Genomic DNA, 23,880 nt, shown 5'->3' with positions numbered 1-23,880 from the left:
AACATCGATTGCCATCACGCACCTTCGGGCAACCTCCAATCAGAACAGTATCCTTGAGAAAGATACTATGTAATAGTTGGACTAAACGTCGCTTCTAAGTGGCCTTACCCTTAGTCGGCGAAAGCGATCTGTCCCGCGAAAGTGCCAATTTGTACGTGATTTTACACCAAAATTAAAAAAAAAATTCACGCCCCAAAATTCACGGTCACGCACAACTAAAAAGCCTCTTTTTCTTTATAATCTAACTACCTATGTAATAAAATAAAATTTAAACCCTAGAGGGAAAAGCCTTATACTGATAATTTAGTTCCTAATTCAATTTATAAAAATTACTTTAAAAGACACAAAGTTATATGTTTTTTAATTATAGTTTCTATTCGAAAATTTAGTAATTTTTTGTGAGGCACGTAATAGCAGGGTGATGCACAAGTAGTCAAAGTAAGTAAGCTGCAGAGTGACGCTTGCAAGTGTAACTGATTCCAAGAATTAATTCCAATAAAAGACTAATTAATGCCCCTTTCCAAAGCTAGGAGCGTCTCCCTATATATTCCCTAGTGCTTAGCCAAGCCTGCGAAGCACTTTACTTAACTAGGAAATACGATCCTATGCGATCCGTATAATTCCGATTACAATCTTTACCCAAAATAGGAAACTAGATCTACGACATCTGATACCTGTCTATATGCCATTACGTATGCTGTGGTACGGCAGGCCGTACTCGTCAAAAATCATGTTGTTTTGGCGGTTTTGAGGTTTAGGTCACATGGCAAAGGCCGCGGCCTTTTGCACGTGACTTGCGGAAATCACATAAGAAAGCTGGTTTTTCTGTAGACTTAGAGAACAATCCTTCATGAGTATTCAATCAATTGAGCTTTTGCACACTGCACACTGTTTATGCTTTACTGTTTACGCTTTTGATTTGTTGTTTTGCTGTCAAGTCACGTTTTGCGCTCTGGTGTACTTTATGTGGGTTTTTGTCTTGTCGCAGTTTGCCTCCCACAATGCCTATTATATTAACCCCTTCTCTGGGCCCTTGTCCTCAAGAGGCCTGAGAAAACTGCAAATAGCTTTACAAATAACCCCCTGAAACTTTCCTGGCTACTGGTCCTCCCCAAAAACTCCCTATACTTGCCCTATTATAACGCCAGATAATAGAGTTAGGGATATAGTTTACTAACCATGCCCAGTTAACTTGCAAATTACCTCTGGTAATTCCCCCTTATAAAGGTAGTACGGATATAGTATATACTATTAGATATAAAGCTCTTCCGGTCTCCTAATTAGTTTATAAATCTCAACTTAGCCTCTATTTGTAAATAAATTATTACTATATAGGCCCAAGAGCTTGGAAAAGTTAATCCGATCTTCTAGTTTATTTATAAATTCCTTTTTTAGAATTTTCTGGGTATTTCTAATATAGAGCCGGTTCTGAATTCGCAATTACTATTTAGAGAGAGGATATTATAAAAAGGCCTCCTTTTTCTTACTAACTAACCTTTCTTTTCTTTAATTATAATACTATATCTAGCTTCTTCTTATTTCTTGCCTTCTTTCTTTAAGCCTTCTTTAAGCCTTCTTTAAGCCTCTTTAAGCTTCTTTAAGCTTTATTTAAGTTCTTTTCTAATTCCCTTTTCTACTTCTTTATCTATTAAGATAAATACTTCTTTTAGTACTTATTAGTCTATTACTACCCGTTTGGCTAATACTCCTATATCCTTAATTTGCCCTTATTATCTTTAATATTCTAAGAATATTATTAAGTTTTCTGACCTTATTTATATTAAAAGTAATAATTGCTCGGTATATAATTACTACTATTTTAAGAATAAGAAATATAATTCTATAAGCTATAAATTTCTTCTTTTATTTCTTATTCTAATATTATCTAAAGTTCCTTAAATATATATAGTATAATTAAACTACTTTTTTTAAGCTATTAATATATATAAGCATTTTTCCTAATCTTTATTTAAAAAGGAAAAGGCTATTACTGCCCTTTTTTTATACTAAACTATATATACTTCTTATATTAAAGCTATTATTTAAAGCTAATAGATTTCTTTAATAATCTATAAAATGAGTTAAGTAATTCTTATTAGCTTAATATAAGTATAAAGTACTTTTAATAGTATAATTAATATTCTTTAATATTAAATAAGCTTATTTTCTTTTTATTTCTTACTAATAGCTAATAGCTTTATAGGCTAATTTATTATCTATTTCTTAAAAGAATTCTAATAAGAATAATAGTAAGAATAATAAAGAATAGTTATAAAAATAAGGTATTTATAGAATATAGAAATTGGAGTTTTTAAAGTTTTTAATAATTTTTATATAACTTTTCTAAAAATAAATATATAATTTTTAATAGTTTCCTAATAAAAATATTTATTTTTTATATTTCTATTTAACTAATAGTATTATAATATAGCTCTTTTCCAAATATTCTTATAATTCTTAAGCTATATTCTTTAGATTACCTAATAGTTCCTATATATTATTTATTAGTAAATAGCCCTTCTAATAAATAAGATATTTCTTTTTTTTCTATTCTTTCTATAAGCTATAATAGATTTTATCTCGAATTCCTTTTTATCTTTAATCTTGACTAGTTCTAGTTCTATTATAGTACTAGTTTATAGATACTATAGTTCTAAAAAAGAAATATGGAAAATATTATAAATCTAATATAATAATAATAATTTCAAGTAATATATTTATTTATATATTTCTATAATTTCTAGAACTTTAAAGAAGCCGAGATATCTATTTACTAGCTTTATATTAGATTATAGCTATTAAATATTCTTTATATAAAGTATAACTTTATTATATATATTAAACTTTTTATTAATATTTTTTTTTATTATAATACTTTTTTTATATATTTACTATTTCTTATTATTATTTCCCTAATATTTTTTATTTTACTTGAATTCTCTATATTCTTTCTTATATTACTAGTATTTATTTTTCTAAAATATTATTTTTAATATATAATTTAATATTAAAATAAAATTTATATAATATATAAAATAGAAAAATTCCTATTATTAAATATATAAAATTGTTATATATAAATTCTATAAGAATAAGCTTTATTATCTAGTTATTTTACTAGTAGTTAGTATAATATTTTAAGTACTATTCTAGAATTTAATTCAAATTCTCTATTTATTTATTAGTTTATAAGTAAAATACTATATTTAGCTATTATTAAACCTTTAAATAGAAATATAGACTTAACTAGAACTTATTTATAAAAACATATTCTTTATTAGAGGTTATATTTATAAATATATCGAAGTCTTTAATAATATAATATATAAATAGCTCTACTAATTCAAGAGCCGAGATTTCTTTAGTAATCGGAATATATTATATTATTTTTATATATTTATTAATAATAATAAATATAGAATTATATATCTTACTATAAAACCTAAAAGAAAATAGCTTTATAATAAAAGTTTATAGTAATTTCTTACTATAGTTTAAAGAAAAAGGGAAATAAACTAAATATATTATATAATAGATATCTTTTTATTTTAGTTTATTAATATATAAAATAAGTTCTAATATAATTTTTTATATTCTTTTTTATACTTTACTAAAAGTACTTTTTCTAAAGAATTTCTAGTATTTTACTAGTACTAAAATACCTACTTATAGAATTATTATAGTTAGTTTATAGTAATTCTTTTTTAAGAGCTAGCTTATTTAGTATATAAATAGTATTCCGATATTTTAATAACCCAGATATATTAAGTTCCCAAGTCTTAATAGTTCTAGTAAAGGTCTTCTTAAAGAACTATTTATACTACTAGTATTATATTAATAGATTAAGCCTTTAGTACTATAATAGTAGTTTAAATAATATCTTTCTACTTTTCTTATATATTATTTCGAACTCAACTATTTATATAACTAGAATCTATAATATATACTATTTATAACTAGCTATACTAGTAATAGGCTCAAGTAATAGTATTTCCGGTATTATTCTATTACTAAAATAGACTTTCTTTTTAGAATTACTTAGTATTTTATTAATTAAAAAATACTTATCTTTTTTCTTCTAGGCCTTAAATTATAATATTATAAAAATAATATAGTATTTTATTATTATTACCCATAAGGCTCTCTATTCTATATTTTATAACTTATTATAAAATATAAGTAATAAAGTATCTTTATTTATATTTATTATAAAATCTGGCCTTTTTAATAACCTATTAATAGAATTACTATATCCCGGCTAGTATTCTAAAATAAAATTAAAAATAGCTAGCTTTTTTATTTATCTTATCTAGTAACTATTTAGTTTTCTTTTAGTTATAAAGTATTTCAAGTTATTATAATTTATTTTAATAATAATAGTATACTAGATATGTACTAGATAATATTATTAAATATAAAATATTAGAATAATAGCTAAGAGTTTAGAATTATATATTTTATATCTATATTTAATTATAGTTATCTTTTTTAAATAGAAAGTAATAGGATACTACCTAGCTTCTATTTCCTTATTAAAGAGCTAGAAAATTATATTTACAACTGCGAATTCTAAAATATTTATTTTTATATAAATCTTTAAAGCTAAATTAAAATAATAAAGAATTAATACTATTATAAATATAAATTATAGTTCTCTAGAAGCCTTATTTGCCTTATTTATTTAGCTAAAATACTATTATAGGTTTCTATTAGTTTTTAATAAATTAGTTAATTCTTTTATTATTTTATAGTATTTATAAATAAATCTCTAATAAAAGTTAGTAAATTCCAGAAATACTTGAATTTCTCGAATATTATTTTTTAGGGCTGGCTATTTTCTAATAGCTATAATCCGGCTAGCTTTTATTTCTATACTATTTAGACTAATTATAAATCCCAGGAACTCTATTTTCTTTATATTAAACTCGTATTTTATTAAGTTTATAAAAAGCTAGTATTATTATAATTACTTGAATATATATTAAACTACTATTATATATTATTTTAGATCTTTTAAATAAATTAAAATATTATTTAAATAAATTATATAAATAATATTTATAAGGCTTACTAGTATATAATTAATATATACCTGAAATATTACTAAAATATTAGAAAGTCTAAAAGATATAATATAGTACTTAAAATATCTATAATATATTCGAAATACTAGTTTTTATTTATTACTTTCTTGTATTTATAACTAATAGTAAATATCTTTCAAGTCTAGCTTTATATATATCTTTATTTTATAAAGCCTATTTATTATCTTATTAATAAATAGTAATAGTATTTAGTTCTTAATAGTAATTCTATTTAGACTCTAGTAATTAATATATAGATATAGGCCGTCTTCTTTTTTTGAAACAAATATAATTAGGATATTAGTAGAACTAGTAAAATAATAGATCTATTTCTTTTCTAAGCTAGTATTAAAATATTTCTAAAGAACTTTAAGCTTTCTTTCTAATAAAGTATATATAAGACTATATAGTAATTAGAACTCTAGTTTCAGATCTATATAATATTCTATTATATAATAGTCGGGTAATATATCTATAGTTTCTATAAAGAATACTCGGAAAAGGTTCTAATATTTCTTGGGAAATATAACTATTTTATTTATAATAATAATAGTAATTATTTTTTTTATTATAAAATAAGTAATTAATGAAAATATATATATCTTATATTTTATTATTTTAGTAAACTTTCTAGTATTTAGAACTTTAATCTTTTATAATTAAATCTGGTATTTCTATATTATTTTCCTAAAGGAAATTAGGAAATTAATCTAATAAAGCTATAAAAATCCAAATATTATATTAATATAGTTTAGATTAAAATTATTTAATATAAAATATATATTAGCCTCTTTTTAGTTCCCTAATATATTCTTAGTAATAATTCTAAAAATACAATTTCTATATAAATAAATTCTTCTTTCCTCTAGTAAAAACAAGAGAGTTATTCTTAATATTAATAAAATATCTATATTTAAAGCTAATTTCCTCTTTATATATTTAGCTTTTATATCCGAATTAACTAATACTCTAACTCTTTACTTACTTTTCCTTATTTTAATAGTAATCTCAATTACTATTCTTGTTTTTGGGGCTTTATTCTTTATAATATAAATAAATATAACTATTATAAAATATATCCGTTTCCTGGCTTCTTTAGTTCTAGATATTTATATAATTTATAATTAGACTTATTATAATTATAGTAAGTTAGTTTCCCCTAATTTAAATAAGTAATAATATAATAATTCTTTTTTTAGTAAATAAAGCAAATTATATCCGGTTTTATAGATTCTAATACAAGTATTATATTAGACTCTATTATTATACTTTTACTATTTCAGTTTTATATATTTCTCTTTTGTTTTCTTTTATTATTTCCTTTTTCTTTTCTCTTATTTCTTTCTTTTTATTATTTTATTAGCTTATTATTATATTTCTATTAAGTAAATAGATTTAAATTATTTTTAACTCTTATAGTTATAGAAATAAGCTTTTCTCTTTCTTATAAAGTATTTCTTTAATAATTAATCTCGTCTCGAATTTCCTATTTTAAGCTACTAAATAAGTTATTCTACTCTTATAATAAACCCATATATTTTAAGTTATTTAATAAGCTATTTAAATAAGATATAAAGTTTTAGATATTCTGGCCTGGCTATTATTTAGTATTCTTAAACTTAATAAAGGCATTATTATTATAGTTTTCTGGATCTAAGATAAAATTCTTTATAAACTTAATAAAGGTCTCCTAATCTATAGTATTAATACTTATTAATTACTTTCTATATTTCTAGATATTCCTAGCTATATTCTCAAAACAGGAAGTATAATATATAACCTTTACTATATTAATTACTTAGGTAATTCTATTATCTTTATATTACTTTAACTTTATTTAGTAAAAGAAGTTCTAGGCTTCTTTAATATTCTTTCCCTAGTAAGTAGGTAGTTCTCGGGGTTTTAGAGCTCTCTAAACTAAGAGTACTACCGGAAATATAATGGGTTTTATACCAGATATTAGGTTTTATATCAGATATTCAAATATCTTTAAGATAATAAATCTAAGCTTCTAGCTTTTTTAGATTCTCTTTCTATTAAATTTCTGCTTCTAACTTAGTAATATAATAGTAAGCTACTACTAATTTCTCTATTATTATTATTTTACTAGCTAGTTCTAAGGGTATCTGATTTCTATTTCCTTTTTCTAATTAGGTAATATAAAGAGTATCTAACTAGATATTTCCTTAAATACCTGACTAGATTACTCTAGTAATAATAAAAGTACTTCTTCTAGTTAATACTCTAGCTATTAATAGTTTTATCTATTAATAGCTTAATTATCTTATAATAAACTACTTCTTAAAAGTTAGATTAATTAAAATATAAGATATATAATAATAGAATAATATATAAGTAATTAAAATAAGTAAGCTATAAAGTAATACTTATAAGTATAACTAATTCCAAGAATTAATTCTAATAAAAGACTAATTAATACCTTTTTCTAAAGCTAGAAGTATTTCCTTATATATTTTCTAGTATTTAACTAAATATATAAAGTTCTTTATTTAATTAGAAAATGCAATTTCCTATAATTTATATAATTTAATTATAAGCTTTATTTAAAATAGGAAACTAGATTTATAATATCTAATATTTATTTATATATTATTATATATATCTATTATATTAACTTTTTTTCTAGGCTCTTATTTCTAAAAGGCCTAAGAAAACTATAAATAGCTTTATAAATACTTTCGGAAACTTTTCTAATTACTAGCTTTTCTAAAGACTTTCTATAATTACTCTATTATTATATTAAATAATAGATTTAAAGATATAATTTACTAATTTTACCTAATTAATTTATAAATTACTTTTAATAATTTCTTTTTATAAAAATAATACGAGTATAATATATATTATTAAATATAAAATTTATTTAATTTCCTAATTAGTTTATAAACCCTGGCTTGGTTTCTATTTATAAATAAATTATTATTTTATAGATTTAAAAGCTTAGAAAAGTTAATTCGATTTTCTAGTTTATTTATAAATTTCTTTTTTGAAATTTTCTAGATATTTCTAATATAAAGCTAATTTTGAATTTATAATTACTATTTAGGAAAAAGTATTATAAAAAGGCTTCTTTTTATTCTATTAATTAATTTTCTTTTCCTTTAATTATAATACTATATCTAGCTTCTTTTTATTTCTTGCCTTTTTTTCTCAAGCTTTCTTTAAGTCTTTTTAAGCCCTTTTTAAGGTTCTTTAATTTCCTTTCTAATATCTTCTTTTATTTCTTTATCTATTAAAATAAATCTATCTTTTAATATTTATTAGCCTATTACTAATTATTTAATTACTATTTCTATAGCCTTAATTTCCTTTTATTATTTTTAATATTTTAAAAATATTATTAAATTTCCCGATTTTATTTATATTAAAAATAATAACTACTTAATATATAATTATTACTATTTTAAGAATAAGAAATATAATTTTATAAATTATAATTTTTTTTCTTTTATTTCTTATTTTAATACTATTTAAGGTTTCTTAAATATATATAATATAATTAAACTACTTTTTCTAAGTTATAAATATATATAAGTATTTTTCCTATTCTTTATTTAAATAAAAAAAGGCTATTATTATTCTTTTTCTATATTAAACTTTAAATATTTCTTATATTAAAGCTATTATTTGAGGCTAATAAATTCCTTTAATAATTTAAAATATAAGTTAAATAATCCTTATTAGTTTAGTATAAATATAAAATATTTTCAAAAATATAATTAATATTTTTTAGTATTAAATAAGTTTATTTTTTCTTATTTCTTATTAATAGCTAATAGTTTTCTAGGCTAATTTATTATTTATTTCTTAAGAAAATCCCGATAAGAATAATAATAAGAATAATAGAAACTAGTTATAAAAATAAAGTATTTATAGAATATTAAAATTAGAGTTTTTGGAATTTCTAATAATTATTATATAGTTTTTCTAAGAATAAATCTATGGTTTTTAATAGTTTTTTAATAAAAGCATTTATTTTTTATATTTTTATTTAGCTAATAGTATTATAATATTACTTTCTTTTAAATATTCTTATAATTATTGAATTATATTCTTTAAATTATTTAATAATTCCTATATATTATTTATTAATAAATAGCTTTTCTAATAAATGAAATACTTTTTTTATTTTTTTATTTTTAATCTTAACTAGTTCTAGTTCTATTATAATATTAGGTTATAAATATTATAGTTTTAAGAAAGAAATATAGAGGATATTATAGATTTAATATAATAATAATAATTTCAAGTAATATATTTATTTATATATTTTTATAATTTCTAGAATTTTAAAAAAACTAAAATATCTATTTATTAGCTTTATATTAGAATAAAGTTATTAAATATTCTTTATATAAAATATAACTTTATTATATATTTTAAATTTTGTATTAATATATTTTTATTATAATACTTTTTTTATATATTTATTATTTCTTGCTATTTTTTCTTTAGTATTTCTTATTTTATTTAAATTCTTTATATTTTTTCTTATATTACTAATATATTTTTTTCTGAAATATTTCTTTTTATATAGTTTAATACTATAATAGAATTTATATAATATATAAAATAAAAATAAACCTTATTATTTAATTATTTTACTAATAACTAATATAATATCTTAAATACTATTTGAGAGTTCGATTTAGATTCTTTATTTATTTATTAGTTTATAAGTAAAATATTATATTTAGCTATTATTAGATCTTTAAATAAAAGTATAAACTTAACTAGAATTTATTTATAAAAACGGATTCTTTATTAGAAATTAGATTTATAAATATATTAAAGTCTTTAATAATATAATATATAAATAAATCTATTAGCTTAGAAGCCGAGATTTCCTTAATAATTAAAATATATTATATTATTTTTATATATTTTATTATAAAACCTAAAAAGAAATAGTTTTATAATAAAGTTTATAATAATTTCTTATTATAGCTTAAAGGAAATAGAAAATAAACTAAATATAATATATAATAAATATTTTTTTACCTTAGTTTATTAATATATAAAATAAGTTCTAATATAATTTTTTATATTTTTTCTTATATTTTATTAGAAGTATTTTTTTTAAAGAATTTCTAGTATTTTATTAATACTAAAATATCTATTTATAGTATTTCTTTTTTAAAACCCGGTTTATTTAATATATAAATAGTATTTTAATATTTTAATATTTTAAATATATTAAGTTCTTAAGTTTTAATAGCTCTAATAAAGATTCTTTTAAAAACTATTTATATTATTAATATTATATTAATAAATTAAATCTTTAATACTATAATAGTAATTCAAGTAATATTTCTTTATTTTTCTTATATACTATTTTAGATCTAGCTATTTATATAACTAGAATCCGTAATATATACTATTTATAATTAATTATATTAATAATAGACTCAAATAATAGTATTTCTAATATTATTTTATTGTTAAAACAGATTTTCTTTTCGGAATTTTTTAGTATTTTATTAATTAAAAAATATTTATCTTTTCTTTTTTAGGCTTTATATTATAGTATTTTATTATTACTATTTATAGGATTCTTTATTCTATATTTTTTATTAAAAAGCTAGAAAATTATATTTATAATTATAAATCTTTAAAACTAAATTAAAATAATAAAGAATTATTATTATTATAAATATAACTTTTAGTTTCCTAAAAGCCTTATTTGCTTTATTTATTTAGCTAAAACAATATTATAGTTTTTTATTAATTTTTAATAAATCTATTAATTCTTTTATTATTTTAGAATATTTATAAATAAATCTCTAATAGAAATTAGTAAAACCCAGAAATATTTAAAATTTTCGGATATTATTTTTTAGAACTTATTATTTTCTAATAGTTATAATTTACCTAGATTTTATTTTTATATTATTTAAGCTAATTATAAATTTTAAGAACTTTATTCTTTTTATATTAAACTCGTATTTTATTAAGTTTATAAAAAGCTAGTATTATTATAATTACTCTAGTATATATTAGATTATTATTATATATTATTCTAAGTTCTTAAAATATATTAAAATATTATTTAAATAAATAATATAAATAATATTTATAAGACTTATTAATATATAATTAATATATACTTGAAACATTACCGGAATATTAAAAAATCTAAAGAATATAATATAATATTTAAAATACTATTTTCTATTTATTATCTTTTCGGATTTATAATTAATAATAAATATTTTTTAAATTTAGTTTTATATATATTTTTATTTTATAAAGCCTATTTATTATTTTACTAATAAATAATAATAGTATCTGGTTTTTAATAGTAATTCTATTTAGATTCTAGTAATTAATATATAAATATAAATTGCTTTTTTTTTTAGAATAAATATAATTAGAATATTAGCTAAACTAGTAAAATAATAAATTTATTTCTTTTTTAAGCTAGTATTAAAATATTTCCAAAGAACTTTAAGCTTTTCTTCTAATAAAATATATGTAGAATTATATAATAATTAAAATTCTAGTTCCAGATTTATATAATACTTTATTATATAATAATTAGATAATATATTTATAATCTTTATAAAAAAAATTCGAAAAAGATTCTAATATTTCTTAAAAATATAGCTTTCTTATTTATAATAATAATAATAATAACTCTTTAGTTATTTATTACAAAATAAGTAATTAATAGAAAAATATATATTTTATATTTTATTATTTTAGTAAATTTTCTAGTATTTAAAACTATTAGTATAGCTATAGCTATTAATAGCTATATAATATAGTTATATAATCTCGCGTTATATAAGTAATTTAATAAATAAACTAGAATTTATTAGACTTAATAAATTTGGGAATTATATATTAATACTATAATATTATATTTTTTATTTCTAAAAAATAACTTTATTAATCTTATATAAATAGTATTATATATTACTAGTAAATTAATACTAATTAGTTTATATATATAAATTAGAAAAGATTTTAGATTAGTTCTAAAAGTATTTAATAGCCTAAAACAAATCTAGTCTATTTTATATTAAAGGAAGAAATTATTTATTAGCTTTATGAAAGTATTTAATAGCCTATAGAAAAGATATTTAGCTTTTACTAATTAATAAATAGTTAGCTATTTAATTATCTATTAATTTATTTAATTTCTATTAATATATTCTTTAAAATTAATTTCTTTTAGTCTTAAGACTACTTTCTTAGAAACTATCTTTTCTACTTATATAATACTCGTATTTATAAAATTCTTTCTTTGAAATATATATCTTATATATATTCTTAAAGCTTTTTAATTATAATTTTTAATTTTTCTATTAAATTGAATTCTTTAAACTCTAGATTCTCTCGAAATCATATATTTTATTTCCTAAATTTCTTATTACAAACGAAATATTTACTTTAATACCCTTAATATCTCTAGATATCTGGATATTTAAATACCTTTATTATTAAATCTTTTTTATAAATCTATTATAAATGACTTTACTTTTAAACCCCTTTTACTATAAACTATATATATATACTAGAAAGAACCTGAACTCGATTTAGTATAAATATTAATAAAGGAAAGGAACTAATTAAGAAATAGAAGAATAGTATTAATCTAGTAATTATAATAAAGAATAATTTTTAGAAATATTTAATTATTAAAATATATTAATATATTTTATATAAAAAGAATAATAATAATTTATAGAATCTGTTTTAGAATAACTTTAAAAGTTTTAATATTATAGTATTTAATTAAATTAATTATATACTATTATAAAATCTTTAAATCTAATTTCGGTATAATAATATTTATATTATTATAATATAGGATTTCCTTTTTTAATATACCCTATATATACTAATATTATATATTTAGGGATTTAGTTTCTGGATATATTTTACTTTTATATAAGCTTTTAGGAGTACTTAATTTATATTTCTTAGAAAGTATATTTTTGCCTGAATTATTTATTAAATAGAATTATAAAAGCCTTATTATTATATAATTTCTTACTAACCTTATTTAAAAAAAATGAAATAAAACTAATATTATTAATAATAGTTTAATTAAATTAGACTTTTTCTAGGAACCTATTATATTAGTTTATCTTATTTTAAATAGAACTAGATATAAAGAAACCAGATATTTTTAATTAAGAAATTAAGCTATTTATTTACTTCTTCTAAATTAAAGCTATTTATTATTTCTATTTTTACTACTATTATTATTACTACTAAACCCGAACTTCTATTAATTAGTATTTACTATTATAGCTAGGAAACTTATTAAGGAAATAGTAAAAATATAATAGAATAAATAATAGTTTTAATTATAAATTTACTATTTTTCTCGATATTTACTAATATATAAAACTTTTAGAAAAGATATTAATAAAAGCTTTTCCTACTATATTAAAGGAACTAGTATAAGACTACTTTTATAATAACTAGCTCTCGAGTTATATATATAAAGAGGCTTATATAAATATTTATAGCTTTTTTAAAAGCCCCGGTTTTTATTATTAAAATTTAGATAAATAAAATATTATTACTTTAGTAATTATAATAATAAAAGATCCTAAATAAATAATATCTGAGCTTGTTTAAATACTAATTAATAACTTATATAAATTATAATATAGCTTTATTTCTATTTTATAAAATACCGAATTTCTATATAATAAAATTATTATTTCTTATTAAGGCTTACTAGTATATTAATATATAGTTTCGGACTTTTTTAATAAATTCGGCCAGCTTATTAATAAGTTTTAATTATTTATTACTATTTATAAAAACAAGTAATAAATTAATACTAAAACCTATTTTACTAATTAATAATACTATTCTCAAGACTTTTCAAATTATTATCTATTCGAAAATTAATAATATAAGTCTAGCTATAACTTCGAAATATATAATAACTATTTCAAGTCTTATAATTATAATAATTATACTTCGAAATTATATTTTATATATAAGAAACCCGAATACTATTTATAGAAATATATATTAGAAGAATAAGAAGCTAAGAAAGCTTAATTTAAGAATAAAAACATTTATTAATTTAGATCCCGAAATTCCCGTAACTTTAATAAATGCTTTAGTAATACTTATATATAATATATTACTGAAATTAAAGAAAAGAAAATAATAAAAGTAATAAAGATAAACTAGAGAATAATATTTTAAAGCTTTATTAGCAGAAATAAATAAAGAAAAGAAATATTATTTAGATTTCTATTTTACTTTTATTAAGAGCTTTCTAGCTATTTCTATTACTTTTACTTTTACTATTTCTATAACTAATACTTTTATAAATAATCTTATTTCTCTTTCTCTTATATATTAGATAATAAATAAAAATTATCTCTTAGAATCTATTAAATAAATAAAAGATATTGAGATATTTATAATTAATAATATATTAAAATATAATACTTATTACTTTTATAAAATTATAATTAATACTAGAGTTTCCAGATTTTTAATTATTAGTTCTAACTAATTCTAAGCTTTATAATAAACTAATAATAATATTAAACTTAATAAAATTACGAAAAATCAAGTTAATATCTAGTTTAATATTAGATCTATATTTTCTATTAGATCTATAATAATAAGAATACTAATTAGATAAATATAATTCTATATTATATTTATAAAAATTTTATTTTTATTTAGCTTAGCTAATATAAATAAGCTAGAAATCTATTTTAATAATTTTATTAATTATTTTATTATTTCTATTAGATATTATATATTTATAATATAATATTTTAGATATTCTTTCCTGTTTTAGAATATTATATTATAGAGTTTTATATTCGAATTCTTTATTTATTAATAAATTCTGAAATAAACTAAAATAGGCAGGCTATAATATTAATATAAAAATCCTTAAATATCTTATAAAATACTATAAGTAATATTAGAACTTCGAATATTTACTAGAATAATTCAAGTTTAATTTAAGAAATAATATTTGCTTTAATTACTTTATTATTATTATTATTTTCTATATTTCTAGTAAGCTTATATTTTATATTATTAATAAAAGCATTAAATATTAAAATAATTAATAACTCTGAAATATTAATATCTTATATATTTGAATTATTCTAAAATAATATTAAATTAATATTTATTTAGACCTTTCTAATTAGATTATAGCAGATATTAGAAAGTAGTTTATTAATAAGAAATTCGCTTAATTTATAAATACTATAGGAATTAAGATTAAAATCGTTTCTATAAAAGCTTATAATTTTATTAGAATTATAAAATACTATTATAGCCTAATTTAATATATTTATCTTATTATTATAGCTAAAATTAATAGAATTAATAAGAATACTATATTTTAAATAGCTTTTAAGGCTATTAATAATTCTATAAAACTTAATAGTATTATTTTAATTATTTTAATTTATAGTATTTTATCTTAAATAACTAAATATAATATTCTATTACTAATTATATTATAGTAATTAGTAGTATTTAAGAAAATAATAATAGAAATTCAGAAGCTTTAAGCTAGATACTAGATTATAAATACTCTAAATACTCGAAATAGTTCTAGTATTACTAATATTTATAAATTTCTCTTAAATTCAGATATTCTTATATAATATAAAGAAAATACTAGTTAATCTAATAGTTAGAATAAATTATATAAGCTAATAGCCATTAATAAAGAGAACTATATACTAGTTCTATTATATAGTAATATTACTTTTTATTTAACTTCTAGAAAGCCCTTTTATATAAGGAATATTAAGGTTATTACTAATAGCTTCGAATCTAAAACTATTCCCGAATTCTATAATAAGACTAAAAATAATACAAATATAATTCCTCTTACTATTTCTACTATTTTACTAAAGTATAATAGAAAATATTTTTATAAAAACCCGGATATTATAGTATTTCTATAAGATATTAATTTATATAACGATTCTTATTAAATTAAAGTTATTAATTTCTCAGAAAAAGGCATATTTATAGTTATTTCTAGATTTCAGGTACTAAAAGAAATATATATTTTTAATTCCCGGTTTATTAATAAAATTAAAAATAAGAATATAAAAAGAAAGTTTAAGAAATCGAAACTAGTTATTTAAGCTTATAATAATAGTAAGAAAAATATAATATATATTAATATAATTATTTATTATTTAATATATTAGCTAGAGAATTATTCTTAGTATTATTATTATAATAATAAATACTACGGAATTATATTTATATAATATCTCGCAAGTTTATATTTAATTAATAATTTTATTTAATTATAATTTTAATATTAACTCATTTTATAAGTTTATTAAAGAGCTAAATTTAAAGAATAATTCTATTTTAAAAGTTGTAAAACTATTATATAATATATTAGAAGCTAGAAATTATTAGTTTAAAACTTAATATTAATAAGCTTTTTATAAAATAATTAATTTATAACTCTTATTTCTTTTATAATAAGTAATTCTTCGGAATTATTAGTCTTTAAACTAATAATACTCTATTTATTAAAACTAATAATTTTATAAAATAAAGTAATTAAAGCTCTAAAAAGCTAAGTTTTTAATTAAGAAATATAAATACCTTATTTTTAATTATAATTTCAAGTTTAATAGAAGTATTATTTATATAAATACTACTAGAATTACTTTTATATAGGAATACTAATATAAAAACCTCTAAACTATTTCTATAAAAAATACTACTATTATAAATAATAGAAGTACTATTTATTAAAATCTCTTTATTAAGAACTAATATATTATCTAATATATTAAAGAAATATATATTATATTAGTCTATTAATTAGAAGTTTTATATAATTTATTAATTACTATTTAAGCTATTAAACTCTCGAAAACTAATATGAAAGTATTTAATAGTAAATTAAGAATATTATTAAAGAATTAAAATTCGTAAAGCTAGTAAAGAAGTTCTTATATTTAATTATTTTTATAAATGCTTTATTTATAAATAATAGAAAGTTCTTTTTTTAAATCAGATATATTCTAGTTCTAGTAAATAGAACTAGATATACTAATATTATTTACTAGTTCTTTACTAAATACAAGAGAGTTACTAGAAATATTCTAGCTTTAGAACTTTATAATATGGCTTATAGCTTTAATATAAATGCTTTAAATAAATCTATAATTAATAAAATACTAGAAATAGAACTATTATTAATAATTTATATAAATTCGAAGTTATTATATAAATGCCTTATTAAATGAGATACTATTCGAGAGAAATGTCTAATAATTAATATAATATATTTTTATTAAATATATAAATAATAAAAGATTATAGAAGTTAAATAGATTAAAGGAGAATTAAATCCTGCTAATTCTATAACGAAATTAAAGCTAATAAATACCTTCAAGTACCTAATTAATATGAATATAATATAATTAGATATAGAGAAATAAGCCAAATACGAATAGAGCAGGAAATAAATATATAGAATAGGAGAATATTATTATGCTTTACTGCTTTACTAGTAAATTTAGCGTCACGTGACCGCAATGACGCATACGGCCGGGGCTAGTATTTAGAATACCAAAGCTCCTGTATTTAGAGCTTCTCTCCTTAGTTTAGAATTCTCGGATTAAGAGCTACTTTACCTGCTTTCCAAGTTCAGAGACCCGGTTTTGTAATAGATATTATTAGAGGAGAAGTTATATATAAAAGGCTGTGGCCTTTAATATATAACTAAAACCTTAAAAGTAATATAAATATATAGAGTATTTGGGAAATCTAATACTAGGCCGGATTAGGAAATTTGTATATAATTAGAGAAGAAATACTACTTTTTGCGTTTTTAGAAAAGTTCTAATATTAGTATAGCTATAGCTATTAATAGTTATATAATATAGTTATATAACTTTATATTATATATTAATATTATAATACTATATTTCTTATTTCTAAAGAATAACTTTACTAACCTTATATAAATAGTATTTCATACCTATATAATAGTATTATATATTATTAGTAAATTAATAAAAACTTTAATTTTCTATTATTAAAACTAGTATTTCTATATTACTTTTCTAAAAGAAATTAGGAAATTAATATAATAAAGCTATAAGAATTCAAATGTTATATTAATATAATTAAAATTAAAATCATATAATATAAAATATATATTAGCTTTTGTTTAGTTCTCTAATATATTTTCGGTAATAATTCTAAGAATATAATCTTTATATAAATGAATCTTTTTTTTTAATAAAATTAAAAGAGTTATTCTTAATATTAATAGAATTCTTATATTTAAAACTAATTTCTTCTTATATAATTAGCTTTTATATTCGAATTAACTAATATTCTAATTCTATATTTATTTTTCCTTATTTTAATAATAACTTTAATTACTATTCTCGTTTTTATAGGCTTTGTTTTCAATAATATAAACGAATATAACTATTATAAAATATATTCGTTTCCCGGCTTTTTTAGTTCTAGATATTTATATATTTTATAGCTAGACTTATTATAGTTATAATAAATCAGTTTTTCCTAATTTAGATAAATAGTAATATAATAATTCTTTTTCTAATAAATAAAGCGAATTATATCCGGTTTTATAAATCCTAATATAAATACTATATTAGATTTTATTATTATATTTTTATTATTTCGGTTTTATAAATTTTATAATAAAAATATATTTCTTTTCTATTTTCTTTTTTCTTTCTTTTTTCTTTCTTTTTTCTTTCTTTTACTATTCTATTAATTTATTATTATATTTTTATTAAATAAATAAATTTAAATTATTTTTAATTCTTATAATTATAAAAATAAGCCTTTTTCTTTCTTATAAAATATTTCTTTAATAATTAATCTTATTTCGAATCTCTTATTTTAAACTATTAAATAAATTATTTTACTTTTATAGTAAACTCATATATCTTAAATTATTTAATAAACTATTTAAGTAAAATATAAAGCTTTAAATACTTTAATTTAGCTACTATTTTATATTCTTAAATTTAGTAAAAGTATTATTATTATAGTTTTCTAGATCTAAAATAGAATTCTCTATAAATTTATTAAAGGTCTTTTAATTTATAATATTAATATTTACTAATTATTTCCTATATTTCTAGATATTCCTGGCTATATTCTTAAAACAGGAAATATAATATATAATCTTTATTATATTTATAGCCTAGATAATTTTATTATCTTTATATTATTTTAATTCTATCTAGTAAAAGAAGTTCTAGGCTTCTTTAATATTCTTTTTTTTTATAAATTAGTAGTTTTCGGGGTTTTAAAATTCTTTAAACTAAGAATATTACTAGAAATATAATAGGCTTTATATTAGATATTCGAATATTTTTAAAATAATAAATTTAAGCTTTTAGCTTTTCTAGATCCTTTCTTTATTATATCTTTGTTTTTAATTTAGTAATATAATAATAAGCTACTACTAATTTCTCTATTATTATTATTCTATTAGCTAGTTCTAGAAATATCTGAATTCTATTTCTTTTTTCTAATTAGGTAATATAAAGAGTATCTAATTAGGTACTTTTCTAAATATCCGGTTAGATTACTCTAATAGTAATAGAGGCACTTTTTCTAGTTAATATTTTAGCTATTAATAATTTTGTCTATTAATAATTTAATTATCTTATAATAAACTACTTTCTAAAGGTTAGATTAATTAGAATATAAGATATATAATAATAGAGTAATATATAAGTTATAGAATAATACTTATAAATATAACTAATTTCAAGAATTAATTCTAATAAAAGACTAATTAATATTTCTTTCTAAAGCTAGAAGTATCTTTCTATATATTCCCTAGTACTTAGCTAAATATATAAAGTTCTTTACTTAATTAGGAAATGTAATCTCATATAATTCATATAATTCCAATTATAAGCTTTATCTAAAATAGGAAACTAAATCCACGATATCTAATACCTGTCTATATATTATTATATATATTTATTATATTTATAGTATATATATATCCTACTAAAAATCGCAAATACTATATATTATACCCATATATTATATCCTCTCTCTATACCTCTATTATTATTTCGAATATTTACTTTCTTTAATTCTTCTCTCTCTTTCTCTCTCTCTCTCTCTATATATATATATAAATAAGAGAGGGGGGGGGGCTTATAGGAAGAAAGGGGAGGGGGAAGCAAAGCGAGAGAACTTAACCAAAAATTTATATTACTAAATTTTTAGTACCTATAGCCTGTAACTTAGCGACCGTAGCCCCAAAATTTAGCAATAAGTAGCCTATAATTATAGGGCTTCCTTTTTCTAGCGAGTTGCATGCCTCGAATCTCGCTTTTCGCTTTTCGCTTTCTACTTTTCGCTTTTCACTTTTCACTTTTCATCTACTCACTCGCCCTCCACCTTCCCCCCCTCTCCCCCACCCACCCCTCACCTCTCACCCCTGTCTTATATATATATATAAGAATCAAAGAGAGAGTAGTATTTTAAGCAGTAATAATAGGTAGAGGTACAGGGAGAGGGGGTGTGGTATGTGGGCGATTTTTGGTGGGGTGAGTACGGGCCATAAATCGGACATCAAAAGTCGAAAACCGGATTCGAAAATCGCTTGATCACTTGATCCTTATCGCTTTCCGTAGTGATCCTCGCTAGGAGCGGAGGGCCATATTCTCTTAGTAGGCTTGATAGGAGCTAGCCCCATCCGGCCCCACATGCCATATATGAATTCACATGTAAACGTTATAAGAAATGGGTGGCAGAAACCAAGTTTTCTATGCTAATGGTCTGAAGGGCGAAACCAAAGCAAAAATGTGGGCTTAAAAAAGCGTAGAAGGTTAAATCCATCACTAACAATCGCACCTCCCTAACAATCGCACCTCCCTAACAATCGCACCTCCCTAACAATCGCACCTCCCTAACAATCGCACCTCCCGCCATATCTTCCACTATCGCCAAGTTCATTGAAGGCGTTTATAACAGAACTTAGGGAAAGTAGTACTGTTGCTGAACATTGTATGATCCAAAGCTGTTCGAGCAGCCACCTATTGGGTTTTCAGGTACGTATTGAGCACAAGAGTTTCCGCTCCCATCAGCGTTCAGAATGCAGAAGCTTGAACCTCCGCATCCGGTGAGCCTGTAAGTGACTTGATCGAGCGAGAACCAGCCGCCGTTGTAGGAGCAAGGGTTTTCGCTATTGGAACCGAGGTATGCGTAGTTGCAAGCGCTCTCGCCATTAACCCAGATGGCATGATCTTGATGCCCGTCATCATAAGTCGCGACACCGTAGTTGAAGTTGGCGGCGAAGGCAGTCTTCGCCATCATGGCGCTGAGGATGGCGACGGTAGTGCTGGTGAACTTCATTGTGATTGTATTGTGGAACTGGCTTGAGGATGAAGTAGTAGAAGAATTTCTGGATAGTTTGATGCTCAAGTTCTGTGTAGATCTGGATGTTGTTGATGGTGGAGAATTGATCTTGATTGAGATCCAAGTCGGACTTATATACCCAACGACTTCACCTCTTTCTCTACTGCTCAAGGGTTAAAGGCGAGTATACAGATATCCGCATCATCGGAAGAGCTAATTTGTCTCGCCGGACTCTCCGAAGCTGAATCGTTTAGTAATAGTAAGCGGTATTACGAAGACGGAGCTTCGTGATCAAGGTTCATCCCTTCGTCTGGTGAGAAATGTCCAGCGCTGGCGGCCGCAACGAATATCCCTTGTTCGGCCAAAATGAAACTGTCTCCACCAATCAGGCCATGCGCATTTGTGCGGCCGCTAACCTTAGCGCCGGACATGTCCCACCAGACGAAGGGATAATCTTATAGACGTCTTACGCCAGCAACATGCTACAAAAGAGAATGTAGATAGATCGGAGAGTAATTTCCGTCACAATAACTAGTCTTGCAGGATATTTACGCCCTTCTACGGAAAGCCCTAAGCGTGACATGTGTCAGCGCAGATCAGAGGTTTGGCATATAGCGCATTAAGCATATATTACCCTGCAGCCTTACGAAGGCGGGCGGCATTAAAAACCGTCCATCTGCTAAAAGGCGAGGAACACCAAAATCGCTACGTTTTAAAAATCACACCAGATCTGAATGCAGAGTCTAAACCCTTTAAAATAGCTGTGTGGGATAGAAAAGAAACAAATCTAACTTTCGTAGAATTTCCTTAATAATTAAATGTAATACGGAATTACGAGAATTTCTATATTGCGAGAGTCAAGACTGCGGCCGCCTTCCCTTAGCTAATTGGACGAATTTTAATGCCGCCCGCCTTCGTACTATGCCGCACCCCACTAAAAAGCTAAGCACTAAAATTAACTTTTTAGTGAGGTGCGGCATAGTAAGGCTGCAGGGTTTAGTGCTTAACTTTTTAGTGGGGTGCGGCATTGTAAGGCTGCAGGGTAATATATGCTTAATGCGCTATATGCCAAACCTCTGACCTGCGTGTGACGGGCACGTGGCTGGCAGAGACGTGATTCAGGCGGTTTTAGGCCCGTTTTCGACTAGTTTCAGGGCATGTGCGGCACCCCTTTATTACAGCTGGCAGTTTGGAAGCTTAGGAGACAGAGTTTAGCTGTGGTCGACTTGAATTACAACTTGCAAGCATCACTTATATCAGTTCTCCCTTACGTGATTCTCTGCTTATTAGGCGCCTCACACTACGCTGGCACATGTGACACTTAGGGCTTTTCGTACCCTTCGGGTTGTGGAGTCATCAAGGTCAGACATCAAGGTCAGACTCAATGTTCACGGTCGAACAACCTATTGCTGCACAAGTAAGATATAAAGTTCACGTTACCCCCATGGGAGCTTACTGCATATACGGAAGCTTACTGCATATACGAAGGCCGCGGTCATAAGTCTGGGTAATACAGGCGCTGAGGCCCTGTAAGGTGCTAGGGGCTCTTAAAATGGGAGCTTAGCGCCCCTGAAGAGGCCCCTGTAAGCTCTGATTGGCCTAATCAAGGAGATTGAAGCATAAATTTTTATCTACCTAGCCTTCTGCTTTGATTGACCTGCCTTCCGACCTTTATACAAATTATCGCCATCACACTTAATTACCTCTTGCACGTTATTGAAGAAGGGATCAATATATGGGTATAAAAGCGAGATATTAAGAGTTAACGGCACGTAGAATGATTATATATAGCAGAGTGAAGTCTGAAAGCAGAGGAGAAAGTGTCCTACGTAAGGGTCTTTATTCCCATTGCCTATTGGCGATATCGATAATGCCGAGCCAGCTTTCTCCGATATATTATAAATCAGCTGATAAAGCAAAAGTAATCAAAATGACAATATATTAGTGAGCTTGGTAAGCTCCGCAAGTGACGCATTACAAATGAGAGTGGAGAGTACTAAATTAGTGGTTGAACCTGGTGCTGGACGGACTGGTAAGCTAGCTAAGGTAACGTACCAATTCAACACACGTGCTCATATACTCGCTGAATCCAAGCCTGTATCCTCTCTTGGGATAGTTCTCTCCAACCCTTGATCCATGCCTCTCGCAATGCCTTTTCAGATGTAATTGGGCCCCGCTTTGTAGTTTACCTCTTCTTCCAGAACCAAGTAGGCTCAATTGCGTTTAGATCTGGGGAGTTTGAAGGCCAGAGCAACTTCACAATCTCCTATATATCGTAAACCTCTTGTTAATACCTTGAAGCATACGCAAGAGCATTATCCTCTTGAACAACAATTCCAGGCCTCTTTTTAAGGCACTCCTTTGCAAAGGGTAGAAGCTTTGGTATCAAGATCTTCTTTTGGTAGTTGTATCA

The 23,880-nt window shown here is 22.0% G+C and overlaps 1 protein-coding gene across 1 annotated transcript; it reads right to left on the bottom strand.

The window, feature by feature from the left end:
* Nucleotides 1–20,919: 20,919 nt before the first annotated feature.
* K444DRAFT_613484 (uncharacterized protein) lies at nucleotides 20,920–21,559 on the bottom strand. The gene has a single exon (XM_024880359.1). The coding sequence runs from the start codon at nucleotides 21,462–21,464 to the stop codon at nucleotides 21,087–21,089; it is 378 nt and encodes a 125-aa protein (XP_024735496.1). The 5' UTR covers nucleotides 21,465–21,559; the 3' UTR covers nucleotides 20,920–21,086.
* Nucleotides 21,560–23,880: the final 2,321 nt, after the last annotated feature.

The sequence above is a fragment of the Hyaloscypha bicolor genome, assembly GCF_002865645.1.
Source record: "Hyaloscypha bicolor E unplaced genomic scaffold K444scaffold_87, whole genome shotgun sequence".
Taxonomy (NCBI): Eukaryota; Fungi; Ascomycota; class Leotiomycetes; order Helotiales; family Hyaloscyphaceae; genus Hyaloscypha; species Hyaloscypha bicolor.
The sequence above is the reverse complement of the archived record's forward strand: the minus strand, read 5'-3'. Positions and strand labels throughout refer to the sequence as shown.